Source organism: Dendropsophus ebraccatus, chromosome 5 (genome assembly GCF_027789765.1).
Source record: "Dendropsophus ebraccatus isolate aDenEbr1 chromosome 5, aDenEbr1.pat, whole genome shotgun sequence".
Classification (NCBI taxonomy): Eukaryota; Metazoa; Chordata; class Amphibia; order Anura; family Hylidae; genus Dendropsophus; species Dendropsophus ebraccatus.
In genome coordinates, this window is record NC_091458.1 from 97948543 (window position 1) to 97962937 (window position 14395).

Below are 14395 nucleotides of genomic sequence, written 5' to 3' on the forward strand. Positions count from 1 at the left end.
GTGGGGGGATGCTCCGGCAGTGACAGGGTTATTGGTGGGGGGATGCTCTGGCAGTGACAGGGTTATTGGTGTGTGTGTGTGTGTGTGTGTGTGTGTGTGTGTGTGTGCTCCGGCAGTGACAGGGTTATTGGTGGGGGGATGCCCTTGCAGTCACATGGTATTGGTAGGGGGATGCTCCGGCAGTGACAGGGATTTGGTGGGGGGGATGCTCCGGCAGTGACAGGGTTATTGGTGGGGGGATGCTCCGGCAGTGACAGGGTTATTGGTGGGGGGATGCTCCGGCATTGACAGGGTTATTGGTGGGGGTGTGTGTGTGTGGGGGTGCTCCGGCAGTGATAGGGTTATTGTGAGGGGATGCTCCGGCAGTGACAGGGTTATTGGTGGGGGGTGCTCCGGCAGTGACAGGGTTATTGGTGGGGGGTGCTCCGGCAGTGACAGGGTTATTCAGGGGTCTCCCGCACTGACAGGGTTGCCTCCCGCACTGACAGCACATGCCTCCAGCAGGTAGTGCGGCTGCCGGTGCTGTCCGGAGGGGGAGGCCCCGTCTTCCCAGCTCTGCACGTCATTTCCTGAGCTGGGATTTGCTTCCTGGTGGCGTTAAAAAAGAAGCCGCAGGGAGAGGAGATAAATCTGTAAGGTGCGGAACCGCTGTGCAGCCCGCGGCTGTCCCCTGCATGTGTACGGCCAGCGCTCCCGGCCGCTCCTGTGCCCGGTCTGATGTGAGTCCCGCAGTGACCGCTCCTGCCTCTAACCCGGTGTCTGTCTGTCCTGCAGGTGTACCCGGAACCGCGCACCGAGGCCGAGTGCCTGGGAAACATCAGGGAGTTCCTGAAGGGCTGCAGCCACTTCAACTTGGAGGTGAGTCCCCTACTGTCACCTGTCATATCCTATGGATGTGTGCTATGGCATGTGCTGTATAATATGGATGTGTATTAGATGCTGCTGTATAATATGGATGTGTATTAGATGCTGCTGTATAATATGGATGTGTATTAGATGTAGTGATGTCACGATACCAGAATTTTGAGTTCGATACCAATACTTGATTTTTTAGTTCGATACTCAATACCAGTTCGATACCTCGAAAAAAAATACAACCCCCCCCTTATAAGATCAGCACCCTCCTCTCCTGACATCCTCTGTGCTGTTGTGACGTCCCCTATAGATCAGCACACTCCTCTCCTGACATCCTCTGTGCTGCTGTGACCTCCCCATAGATCAGCACACTCCTCTCCTGACATCCTCTGTGCTGCTGTGACCTCCTCTATAGATCAGCACACTCCTTTCCTGACATCCTCTGTGCTGCTGTGACCTCTCATAAGATCAGCACACTCCTTCCTCTCCTGACATCCTCTGTGCTGCTGTGACCTCCCCTATAGATCACCACCCTCCTCTCCTGACATCCTCTGTGCTGCTGGGACGCTGGGACCTCCCCTATAAGATCAGACCCCTCCTCTCCTGACATCCTCTGTGCTGCTGTGACCTCCTCTATCGATCAGCACACTCCTTTCCTGACATCCTCTGTGCTGTTGTGACGTCCCCTATAGATCAGCACCCTCCTCTCCTGACATCCTCTGTGCTGCTGTGTCCTCCCCTATAAGATCAGCCCCCTCCTCTCCTGACATCCTCTGTGCTGCTGTGACCTCCTCTATAGATCAGCACACTCCTTTCCTGACATCCTCTGTGCTGTTGTGACGTCCCCTATAGATCAGCACACTCCTCTCCTGACATCCTCTGTGCTGCTGTGACCTCCCCATAGATCAGCACACTCCTCTCCTGACATCCTCTGTGCTGCTGTGACCTCCCCATAGATCAGCACCCTCCTCTCCTGACATCCTCTGTGCTGCTGTGACCTCCCCATAGATCAGCACACTCCTCTCCTGACATCCTCTGTGCTGCTGTGACCTCCCCATAGATCAGCACACTCCTCTCCTGACATCCTCTGTGCTGCTGTGACCTCCTCTATAGATCAGCACACTCCTTTCCTGACATCCTCTGTGCTGCTGTGACCTCTCATAAGATCAGCACACTCCTTCCTCTCCTGACATCCTCTGTGCTGCTGTGACCTCCCCTATAGATCACCACCCTCCTCTCCTGACATCCTCTGTGCTGCTGGGACGCTGGGACCTCCCCTATAAGATCAGACCCCTCCTCTCCTGACATCCTCTGTGCTGCTGTGACCTCCTCTATCGATCAGCACACTCCTCTCCTGACATCCTCTGTGCTGCTGTGACCTCCCCTATAAGATCAGCCCCCTCATCTCCTGACATTCTTTGTGCTGCTGTGACCTCTCCTATAAGATCAGCCCCCTCCTCTCCTGACATTCTCTGTGCTGCTGTGACGCTGTGACCTCCCCTATAAGATCAGCCCCCTCCTCTCCTGACATCCTCTGTGCTGCTGTGACCTCCCCTATAAGATCAGCCCCCTCCTCTCCTGACATCCTCTGTGCAGCAAGGGACCAAACATTGTGTTTATTGGGGACAGCATGGGGGGGGGGGGGCAGTAGTGGGCAGATTGACGGGGGGGATCCAGGTTGGGTGAACAGTCCAGGGTACATTTAATCCGCCACTGGGTACAGACTACAACCCCCACACTGCAGGGAGCTGGTGAAGGCTGCCAGGTCTGGACAGACAAGAGAGGGTTACTCTGCCTGGCAGGTCAGTTCCTGTCAGAGGGCAGGGGTTTAAGGGCAGGAATGTTAGGGGCACACTAGAGGGCAGGGATGTGGGGGGGGGGCACACTAGAGGGCAGGGATGTGGGGGGGGGGCACACCAGAGGGCAGGGATGTGGGGGGGGGGGCACACCAGAGGGCAGGGATGTGGGGGGCACACCAGAGGGCAGGGATGTGGGGGGGGGGCACACCAGAGGGCAGGGATGTGGGGGGGGGCACACCAGAGGGCAGGGATGTGGGGGGGGCACACCAGAGGGCAGGGATGTGGGGGGGGGCACACCAGAGGGCAGGGATGTGGGGGGGGGGCACACCAGAGGGCAGGGATGTGGGGGGGGGCACACTAGAGGGCAGGGATGTGGGGGGGGGGGCACACTAGAGGGCAGGGATGTGGGGGGGGGCACACCAGAGGGCAGGGATGTGGGGGGGGCACACCAGAGGGCAGGGATGTGGGGGGGGGGGCACACCAGAGGGCAGGGATGTGGGGGGGGCACACTAGAGGGCAGGGATGTGGGGGGGGGCACACCAGAGGGCAGGGATGTTTGCAATGTCTGCACACATCCCCTACTCTCACTGCGGTACCACTCAAAGCATGAGGCTTGTCAAAGCAGAGGGGAGGGGGGATTTGTAAAGGGAGTTTAAGGTGGAACAGACAACCTGAACCTCGGCCGGCAGGAAGATTAACCTTTGCTGCTGGCCAAGATTCAGGCGGTCTGTTCCACCTTAAATTAGCTCCCTTTACAAATCCCTCCTCCCCTCAGCTCCGGGAAGCTCCCAGCTGTCGGACCTCCGTTCCTCCGTGCATATTCATGTGTGCACACTCAGGCCGGTCAGGAAGCGCAGCCACCGAGAGTGTGCACACAGGAATATGCATAGGAACAGCTCTGCAGATGGACGGCTGCATGACAGGGGGGGACAGGAGGCTGAGGTGTGACAGGCTGCGGGTGATTAGCAGCGGGGGTCTGTTACACATAGTAGCCGACCCCCACTGCTTCTGGAGAGGCTCAGGATGGGTCAGAGGCCGCTGTCAGTTGTGACAGCGGCATCTGCACAGTTATATAGCCGGCACATGCGATCGCTGTGTGCCGGCTATAACTTCTCCCTGCAGTGAGCGGAGGAAGGGGCGGGCGGAGGAGGAGGAAGTGACGCCAGGGGGCAGAGGGCAGCACACAGAGAACATGGCCGGCGCTTAGCTAGCCGCCGGCCATGTTCACTGCTCTATACTTTATATTAAGCTGCGTTATTAGGCAGCTTAATATAAAGTATCGATACCAGGAAATCCTGGTACCGAATCGTTTTTTGGCCCGAAATATCGATAGTAGTATCGATATTTCGGTGCATCGTGCATCCCTAATTAGATGCTGCTGTATGAGGCTGCGGTGTATAAGATGCTGCGGTGTATAAGATGCTGCGGTGTATAAGATGCTGCGGTGTATAAGATGCTGCGGTGTATCCGCTGCTTCTGTATGAGGCTGCTGAGTATTAGATGCTGCAGTGTATTAGCTGCTTCTGTATGAGGCTGCTGAGTATTAGATGCTGCGGTGTATTAGCTGCTTCTGTATGAGGCTGCCGAGTATTAGATGCTGCCGATTATTAGATGCTGCGGTATGAGGCTGTGGTGTTTTAGATGCCTTGGTATGATGCTGCGGTGTATCAGCTGCTTCTGTATGAGGCTGTGGTGTTTTAGATGCCTTGGTATGATGCTGCGGTGTATCCGCTGCTTCTGTATGAGGCTGCTGAGTATTAGATGCTGCGGTGTATTAGCTGCTTCTGTATGAGGCTGCCGAGTATTAGATGCTGCCGATTATTAGATGCTGCGGTATGAGGCTGCTGGTGTCCTGTGCTGATCAGTTGTTCTGCACTATGGGCCTGTCTGCTGTCATTGGGAACAAGAATTGCAGGTGGTGGGTTGTCATACTCTGTCCTTGGATATGAACAGCAGCAGAGGTTTCTGGACTCTGCTTATCCCCTATTTGCAGGCTGTTTGCTGGACAAGTATGTGGCTGATGGTTATGTACAGCTCTGCTCACACTTGTGCTGTGGTTTCCATTTATAACAAAAACCACAGTGCCGTGGCAGATCTGTCACTTGCAGGACCCTCTGATATCCATTGAGCACCATTGATGTATGATTGTGTCTGCGGTGGTGTCTATGGTTTTTATAGGACAAATAATGGATGCATCTCTGTTCCTCCTGTCACATCTGCTGGAATTTGTTATGGTCCCTCCAAACAATAACATGTCAGCCCATTATAGTGTGTGGGCATCTAATCACTACTATATAGTCCGGGTGTGTCTGATCTGTGCTGGACCTGATGCTGAATGCTTGTTTGACCGCTGTTCCTCTTCCTGTGTGAGTGAAGGCTCATCTCAGCCAAACAATCTTGTGTAGATAGAGGGGGATAAGACTACTTTGGTAGCATTCCCTCTCTCTCTCTCTCTGTGAACAAAATGATTGAGCAGTTGAAATCCAACATGCCCAATCTTTCTCCATTCCGACATCATGGTTATGTAAGGAGGCTGTCTAGCACATTAAATGACTGGGTAATCCTACCAGAACCTGTTTTGGGGACACATCCCTGTTTAATTTTTTGTTTCTATGCTAGTCAGCATTTTTTTTTTTTTAATCAAAAAGCAAATACTCTGGTTGTTCAGAACCCCACCAATCTCTAGATAGACCAGGGAGAAGCACACGACTGAGCATTTCACTCTCTGGCTGGCTGCTTTTCCTGTCTCATGCAGGAGACAGGTTCTATAGTAAGTCTGGCGCCCGTCAGGGCAGTAAGCTGGAGAATAAAGCTGTCAGCTACACGTTTCTCCTATCTATTTAAAGTGATAGTAACAAGGGCTGTGGAGTGGGAGCTAGTTTTGGTTGAGTTAGAAAGACTTTAAAAGGTCATTGACTGGCTGAGCAGGTATTTTCTTTGGGGCCACAATGATTCAGAAGTGTGGAAGTGTGAATGCTGGAAACGCAGAATATTTTCAGCAGGGAAAGACCACCTGCTCCATCTAGTCTAGTTTTGAGTTCTTGAGGACATGGAGGCTGAAGACAAGTTGCATCCACTGCACAGATATAGAGGAGAATCTGCTTTATCGCTTTGCCTTATTCATTCAAAAGTCACCCCAGGATTATGTCAGACATTAAAGTATAAGTGGCTCAGCAGCACTTCTTTTATACACTAGTTTAATAAATAACACCCCTGGGCTCTGATTGGCCATTTTTGAAAGAGCCGGTGCCTGATAAAATTCATGAGTCGGAGCTGTAGCTTACCAACCCCTCAGCCCTGAAAGTAATACTTGTGGTGTGTCCAGTGCCAAAGAATCTAGTGTATACAATGAAAATGTCATCAGGCCAATAGTTGGACCAAGAATAAGGAAGCACTGAGTCCTCTGTATCCGACGTGTACACATTTCCTAACGCTGGGTTCACAAAGGGTAGTGTCTAAATCCCATACCGCAAAGGGACCTCACTGGGTGCGCGCACACAGCTCCCAGGCAAGCCCCGCCTCGGCCGGATTTCATTGGCTGCTCCACTCCGGGCTTCCTATTAGTTAAAATCAGACCCTGCCGGACCCCCGACCCTTATCCGAGCGTTTAGTATTAGGGTTAGGGGTCGGATTAGGGTTACGTCCCACTGATTCTCATGTATAACCCTCCCCACAGCCCCAACCCTAACCCTCCTGATTAGCACAAACCCCGAGGGTTAGGGTTGTTGTGTGGGAAAGGGGTAGTTAGATGATTTTAGTAACCCTAATCCGACCCCAACCCTAACCCTAATACTAAACGCTCGGATTAGGGTTGGGGGTCAGGCAGGGTCTGATTTTAACTGATAGGAAGCCCGGAGTGGAGCAGCCAATGAAATCCGGCCAGGGCGGGGCTTGCCTGGGAGCTGTGTGCGCGCACCCAGTGAGGTCCCTTTGCGGTATGGGATTTAGTCACTACCGTTCACAAAGTGTTAATGCTGGACTTCCCAGCTATATGTCGTCATCCAATAAAAAAAAAAAAGGGATGCAGACATATACTGAGATGCACAGCAGGGGTTCCATTCATCTTAATGGCCTAAATGTAGTCAGCTGGTGACTACATTTTGGCAACTTTCAGTGTGTACAGGTTTGTTTTGTTAGACTCAGACCGTTCATGTGATCGGACCCACTGCAGGGTACCTTGGCGTACATCTGCAATCCTCTTTTGATGGTGTACTTGTGTGGTCCTGTCCTAAAGGCCCTATTACACACACAAATGTATCTGACTCATTATTGAAGCCAAAGCCAGGAATGGATTTAAAAAGAGTAGAAATCTCAATCTTTCCGTTATGACCTGATCTCTGTTTATAGAAGGGGTAGGAAACCTTGGCTCTTCAGCTGTTGCAAAATTACAACTCCCATCTGGTCTGGACAGCCAAAGCTTTAGCAGACCTTACGGACAGGAAAGGCAAGTAATGGATTTGTTCCCCACCCGGCATGATGTATCAATATCTTGCCAGCAATGTGGAAACTCTTTGAATCGCCGTGGCACTATAATGACAGAGATGCAGAGATTTAAATGGTTTCCCCTAAATTTTGTTTTACTTATTAGAATCAGATACTTAAACTTGTTCTTTTATTCCAATCTGTTTTATTTTCTGTATTTTTTATTTTTATTTGACTTGTACAATGTTAAGCGGGCTATCTATAGCGATCGCGGCGTTTAAGAAACTCTGTGACAGCACAAGCATCTGTCACTGAGTGATTGGGACCCCCGCAGCCATGCTGTGGGGGTCCCGATCACTTGTGCCGACAGGCGGGTGTAAGCTCCTTACCTCCGTCCTGTCAGATCGGCGATCCAGGTATAGAGTCTGCTCTCAGGCACGCTCTACACATAGATTGCAAATAACACTGATCTATGCTATGCTATGGCATAGCTGATGTCTACGTTTGTATTGCTGTTATATTGTAAATGAATGTTTCTATGGCTTTGGACATGCAGAACACTGACCGACTGACAATAAAGGGGTAGTGCGGCGCAAAAAAATTATTCACAGAATAACACACATTACAAAGTTATACAACTTTGTAATGTATGTTATGTCTGTGAATCGCCCCCTTCCCCGTGTCCCACCACCCCTGCCCGTGTACCCGGAAGTGCGTGGTGCATTATACATTACCTGATCTGTGTTGAGGCCGTCCGCCATCTTGTGCCAAACGTCATCTTCGGACGGATGGCTGAATCGCTGCTGCCGTTCCCCCTCCACCGGGTCATAACTGTGCTCCGCCGAGATTGGCGGAGCACATATTGGCGTCCGAAGATGACGTTTGGCACAAGATGGCGGACGGCCTCGACGCGAATCAGGTAATGTTTAATGCACCACACACTTCCGGGTACACCGGCGGGGGTGGTAGGACACTGGGAAGGGGGCGATTCACAGACATAACATACATTACAAAGTTGTATAACTTTGTAATGTGTGTTATTTTGTGAATAATTTTTTAGCGCCGCACTACCCCTTTAAGATGTCTGAATAGTATAGTTGAAGTGATATCTATTATTATTATTTATTGTTCCTTTTTTTCCAGCTAGTATAAGAACACTCTGGTTCTCTGTTTGTGCCTCTAGTTCTTTAGATTATTGAAGCCAATGCCAGGAATGGATTTGAAAAGAGGAGAAATCTCAGTCTTTTCTTTATGACCTGATCTCTGTTTATAGTCTGTTCCTGGCTTTGGCTTAAAAAATCTTTCATATAATCTGTGTGTGTATAAGGACCCTTACTTTCTCTGGTTTCCTACTGCTACAGTCCTGCACACTACTAGTTTCAGCTGCTTTCAGTAACTTGGCAACCATGCAGGAAGTGTCTACTTAGCCAGTCATTGGCTGCAGTGGTGACCTGCCTTAGACAGCAATTGACTGATGTGGGCAGTTTCTTCATGGTTGCCAATTTAAAGGAAGCTGGCAGGACTGCAACAGCGAGAAATCAGGGCAGGCAAGTATTTAAAAGAAAAAAATTATAGCAGCACTTGTGAACCTTTTTTACAAATATTTTGTGCCCAGACAACTGTTTTAAAGGGCTATTCTATGTGAGGCATTGATTTATGGATGTGGGTTCGTGCCTTCAAGCTGCACCTGAATCGATGGCTCCTTGGGCCCCTCTAGCCTGGTTGTGACTGTGGGAGGTGAAGGGAAGCTAAAAGTAGCTGAACTGTCTGTTTTATGCAGTTTACTTAACTGAAAGAGGGAGATTAATCAAAACTGACTTTGTTCCCCTTAGAAACCATTCATGGTGATAAAAAAAGGAAAAAACACAAGGGGGCATCTGATAGTGTACTGTTACCAAACCGAAGGTGGATACACAAAAGGACATAAAAGTTGGTCAAACTAACCTGGTTAAGTTGTGCAAACAAGTAGGTACAACTCTACATAGGGCTTGGTATAAAGAATCTGCTGCCAGACATGGGCGCAGGTGTCCGCACACTTCAACATGATGTCAGCAACAAGCTCACGTCATTACAAGCAGGAGAAACGGGGAAAAACCCAGTTTGTCTCTGCTTACTCGCTGGACTTTTTATTGCCAACTCATTTCTACACCGGGCCAGAACCTTCATCAGGGACTGAAAATAGTTTGCAACCTATCATCTGTGAAGATTGCACAGTGCTACAACTTTTCATACCACATGCTGGAGGAAGAGGGAAATGGCTGCTGCACAAGCAATGTCACTAGTACGCCACAGCGTTGGAATGAGCGGCATAATTCTGCCTCCGGCCAGAAGAGTGGATTGGCAGGGCCAGGAGCCACTGGCTCCTTGCCCTATCAAACGCAGTGCCACATTTTACTGTATTCTCTTATGATTAGGAGCACATACAGTTAAAGGGCCAGGTGCAGCACCCGGCGGCAGTTGCCAAGGCGCTGGACCATGCTGGCAAGCAGCACATCTGGAATTCCAGACAGTGTCCGGATGTGCATCCGATGTCTATAGCACATCCATTTGTCCAGAATTCCAGCACGGATGCCCCATAATGTCAGGACCTATTTTCCAATCACTGTACAGGTAAAATCCTGAAGGGAATCCATGCCCAATAGACTGTTGTGGGTCAGGAAATCTATCCTGATAGAAACAGAAGGGTTAAAAAGTAGAAAATTAAACAGCTGTTGGTGGGTTTGTTGAGATAAGTGTAATCTACCTGTCCCTCTGCGCTTGGGGGAGTAAACTTGTTTTACTAGTAATTTAGAGGTGAGGTGAAGTAATTGGGATCTTCGCCATGCTCTGTGTTATTAGATACGCTGATCAGATCTGTTAACTAATGGGCTGGTATCTGAGCTGTTGTCCACTAACATTTAGGGTGGCCAGACAGTATAGATTTCAGATTGATGTTTCTAGAATAATAATTCACAATTGAGTTGTATGTGCCCATTGCATATGAGAATAGTGTATGAATGCAGTATAGTGTGTGTCTTTGCATGGATTTTAGGAAGACAGATTTTAAGGAAATGGGGGAGTATTTAGATTATAGAGTAAAAAGGGTGGGATAAAACATTGGGAGCGAGCGCTCAGTGGGCAGTACTAAAAAATGCCATGTTAAAGGCAACTAGACTACATGTACGAGAAGTTGGCAAAAGGAAGAAGAATACATTATGGTTTACTAGAGAGGTTTAGGCCATTAAAAATGGGGGGAAAAGGCAGCGTACAGGAAGTATAAAGAAACTGGAAATGTAGCTGACAGAGATATCTATAAAATTATACAGAAGGAGGCAAAGCAGATTATAAATGCTGCTAAATCCTCAAAAGAAGAAATGGCAAAGTCTGTTAACCTTCTTCAGATATATGTTACAGGAAGAAGAATAGCTGCAGCATTACTAAAATAATTAATGGGTAGAATACTGTTATTGACGGAGATAAGGAGGTCGCTGACTATTTGAATAGCTACTTCTGCTCGGTGTTTTTAGAAGGCGGCCTTCACAATCACAGGATGGCTGGACACTGCATTGCCTCCAGTTATATGGGTTCAGCTCCAGTGTTTTCAGAGGCTGAAGTTGCAGAGGAACTTTCCCGTTTAAAGTTGAATAAGGCGATGGGTCCAGATGGTGTCTGCCCCAGAGTTCTTAAAGAACTCTGACCTGTGATTGCTGCCCCCCTGACAGATCTGTATAACCAATCCCTGCTAACAGGAGATAGATGAGGCTAAAAGAATAAGTAGGGCGCCATAGGGTAATACCGTAGGTTCAAAAATACAGGTAAATACCATTGATATTAGAGCTGCTCACCTGATGGTGTTGTGCTCAGAACAAAACACCTATTAGCGCTATCAGTGAAGAACAGGTAGTAACTGTAGCAGCCAAGCTCCGAATGTAGGTACCGAGATCCCAAGCCAGGGGATCAGGGAATGGAGAGTGATCGGTGAAGTGTCAGATCCACAGGTTTAGCTGGGAACCACAGGAGCCAGAATGACGGCGCTTCACGGCTTCAGGATTAGTAGTTTTAAAAGATGAATTTTATTGGTCTCGTAAACAACGCGTTTCGAGGCAACACATACCTCTTTGTCAAGTATAAGAGACATAATCTAGCATACAACAAGGATCTCTTAAATATATTTGTTTTAGTCTTTGTTTTTCAACATGTTGAAAAACAAGCAACTGATTTAGCAGCGATCTGCTGCTGGCAATCCTCTATGGGGTGCCCGGACGATCAGCGATCACCCGGGAAGCCTTCCCGCGGCCCCTTCTGCATCCCCCCCCCCTCGCTGCTGCCATGTGGAATAGCACTGACTGCGCTCATTTGCTCCTCTCCGTCGCCCCCTGGAATAGGGGCTTTAAGGATTTGAATCTGTATAGTCTGGAGGGAAAGAAGAGAAAGGGGACCATGATTGAAACCTTTAGGGATGTTAAAGGAATAAATAAGGTTCTGGAAGGAAGGGCTTTTAGTAAAAAACTGAACTCTAGAACAAGAGGACACAGTGTGAGGTTAGTTAGGGGAAAGATTAGAAGCAAAGTGAGAAAATATTACTTTACTGAAAGAGTAGTAGAAACTTGGAACAAACTTCCAGAAGATGTGGCTGGTAAATCTACAATAACAGAATTTAAACACGCCTGGGATAAACATATCCATACTTGTGTTTGTTGCGTACAAAACAGCTGCTTATTCATGTACAGTCACTGGTATATAAGAGTTATACAAGAAAATAGCTGCTCCTTTAGTTCAAATTCTTTTACATTGCAAGTGAATAGAGCAGTCCCCATAAATGAACCTAAACAATTGTCAATGTATCACCTAGCAGGGCCATGGAGTCGGTAAGCCGCAGCCACGACTCTGACTCCTGATTTTATCAGGGATTGACTCTAAATTCAGCTCCTTCGTAAATTGCCAGTCAGACACCAGAGGGCTTATTTATCACACTGATGTAAAGTAGAACTGGCTCATCAGCTTCACTGTAATGTCCTACATGATTCTGGAGCGACTTCTGAGGGAATAAAGCAAAGATATAAAGCAGATTCTCCTCTGTGTGCGTGCGTGTGCGCGCAGTGGATGCAGCCAGTCTCCAGCCACCATGTCCTGAAGAACTCAAAACTAGACTAGATAGAGCAGGTGATCTTTTCCTGCTGACAATCTTTTATATTTCTAACAAAATATACACCATGCACAAAGAAACACTGCTAACAATGTCAGATCTCTGTGATATAGAGGTCATAGCCGCCATAGCACGCGCGCGCACACACACAGTCTGCTGAGGCCATAGAGTATGCGCGCGCGCACACACACACACACACACACACACACACACACACACACACACACACACACACACACACAGCCTGATGCAGCCATAAAGCGCATGTGCACGCACACACACACACACACACACACCCAGCTTGCTGCAGCCATAGCACACATAAACACACACAGCCTGCTGCAGCCATAGCATGCGCACGCACACACACACACACACACACACCCAGCTTGCTGCAGCCATAGCACACATAAACACACACAGCCTGCTGCAGCCATAGCATGCACACACACACACACACAGCTTGCTGCAGCCATAGCACACATAAACACACACAGCCTGCTGCAGCCATAGCATGCACACACACACACCTTGCTGCAGCCATAGCACACATAAACACACACAGCCTGCTGCAGCCATAGCACACATAAACACACACAGCCTGCTGCAGCCATAGCATGCGCACACACACACAGCCTGCTGCAGCCATAGTGCACACAGAAACACACCCAGCCTGCTGCAGCCACAGCACACAGAAACACACCCAGCCTGTTGCAGCCATAGCACACACAAACACACACACAGCCTGCTGCAGCCATAGCATAGCATTATATTGTATATGAGCAGCAGTGTAATGTGGAGATATCCTGTGTTAGGATGGGTTCACACTACGGAATTCTCGCGGATAAACTCTGCGGAATTCCGTCGGCTGTCCGCATGCACGGCCGCGTGCCTTTCCGCCGGCTACATAGACACCATTCGGAAGCGGAATACGTCGGCCCATAGAATGGTGTCTATGGAGCCGGCGGAAAGGCGCGCGGCCGTGCATGCGGACAGCCGACGGAATTCCGTGGAGTTTATCCGCGAGAATTCCGTAGTGTGAACCGACCCTAACACAGGATATCTTCATATTACACTGCTGCTCATATACAATCATCCAGCATCCAGGAAGAGAACAGCACAGATCTCCCCCACACAATGGACTCTTCCAGCTCTGAAACAAACTACCAAATAGTGACTGCTTACATCTCCCTGACCACTCTTATTTAATAGGGCCAGTGCTTTATTACTGACATATGCAGAAAAGGTCTTTAGTTTGATAGAACATAAAATATATTGACCAGTAACATTTATAAAATACTAAAATAAAGTGAGCACATATATACCTAAATACATGTATGCTACATCCAACATTTATAAAATTGCTATAAAAATTCTATTTTAAATTTTTGAAAGATTTTTTTTTTTTTTTTGAGTCAATACATTTTCCTACTCCAGCTTCAACCAGAACTAGTTCCGACTGCGACTCCACAACTAAGGGCCCTATTCCACGGGACAATTATTGTTCAGATTATTAAGTCGTTCGAATCTAAACGATAATCGTTTGGTTAAATAGTTAACGATTAATGACCGAACGAGAAATCGTTGATCTTTTAATAAGACCTGGACCTATTTTTATCGTTACTCGTTCACAAATCGTTCGCATTGAATAAGATGTCGTTCGGTCGTTCGCAGTAGTGACGAACGCAATAGCGACAACAAGACGACCACAAGAACGATCATAAGTAACCATTTTCGTTCCATGTAAATGGGTGAACTGGTTTTTCACATAGCAGTCGTTTGGATCGTTTATCGTTAACGATTATGTGAACGATAATCTTCCCGTGGAATAGGGCCCTAAGACTCCACAGCCCTGTCACCTAGAGAGGGTCCCTCCATCTATAAGCAGGTCTTTGTGTCAGATCTTTCAGTTCACTTTTTTCAAGGTCGTTAAAACGGCCGTTCTCTGCACGGATCATCCCGGCCGGTACTGCAGTGTCGGCCGGATGATCTTTCGGCCGCAGGGCGCGCCCGCATCAGAACCTCCCATAGCACAGTGAAGCAAGCCAGAGCCGCTCGCTTCGCTGTGTGAACTGACAGGGTTTCCTACGGCCGCAATTCATTGAATTGCGGCCACAGAAAACTGACATGTCAGTTATTTGCGGTCCCGTGCAGGATCCCGCCCGGAGCGCATACGATGTGTATACGCTCCGGA

General features: G+C 48.7%; 1 protein-coding gene across 2 annotated transcripts in view; it reads left to right on the forward strand.

Moving 5' to 3' along the window:
* ARHGEF7 (Rho guanine nucleotide exchange factor 7) overlaps positions 1-14395 on the forward strand; it is an 81807-nt gene that overhangs the window by 11154 nt on the left and 56258 nt on the right. For both annotated transcript variants that reach the window (XM_069972369.1, XM_069972366.1), the window contains exon 2: positions 775-858. In XM_069972369.1, coding sequence (XP_069828470.1) covers positions 775-858 — 84 coding nt within the window. The remainder of the gene's footprint in view (positions 1-774; positions 859-14395) is intronic.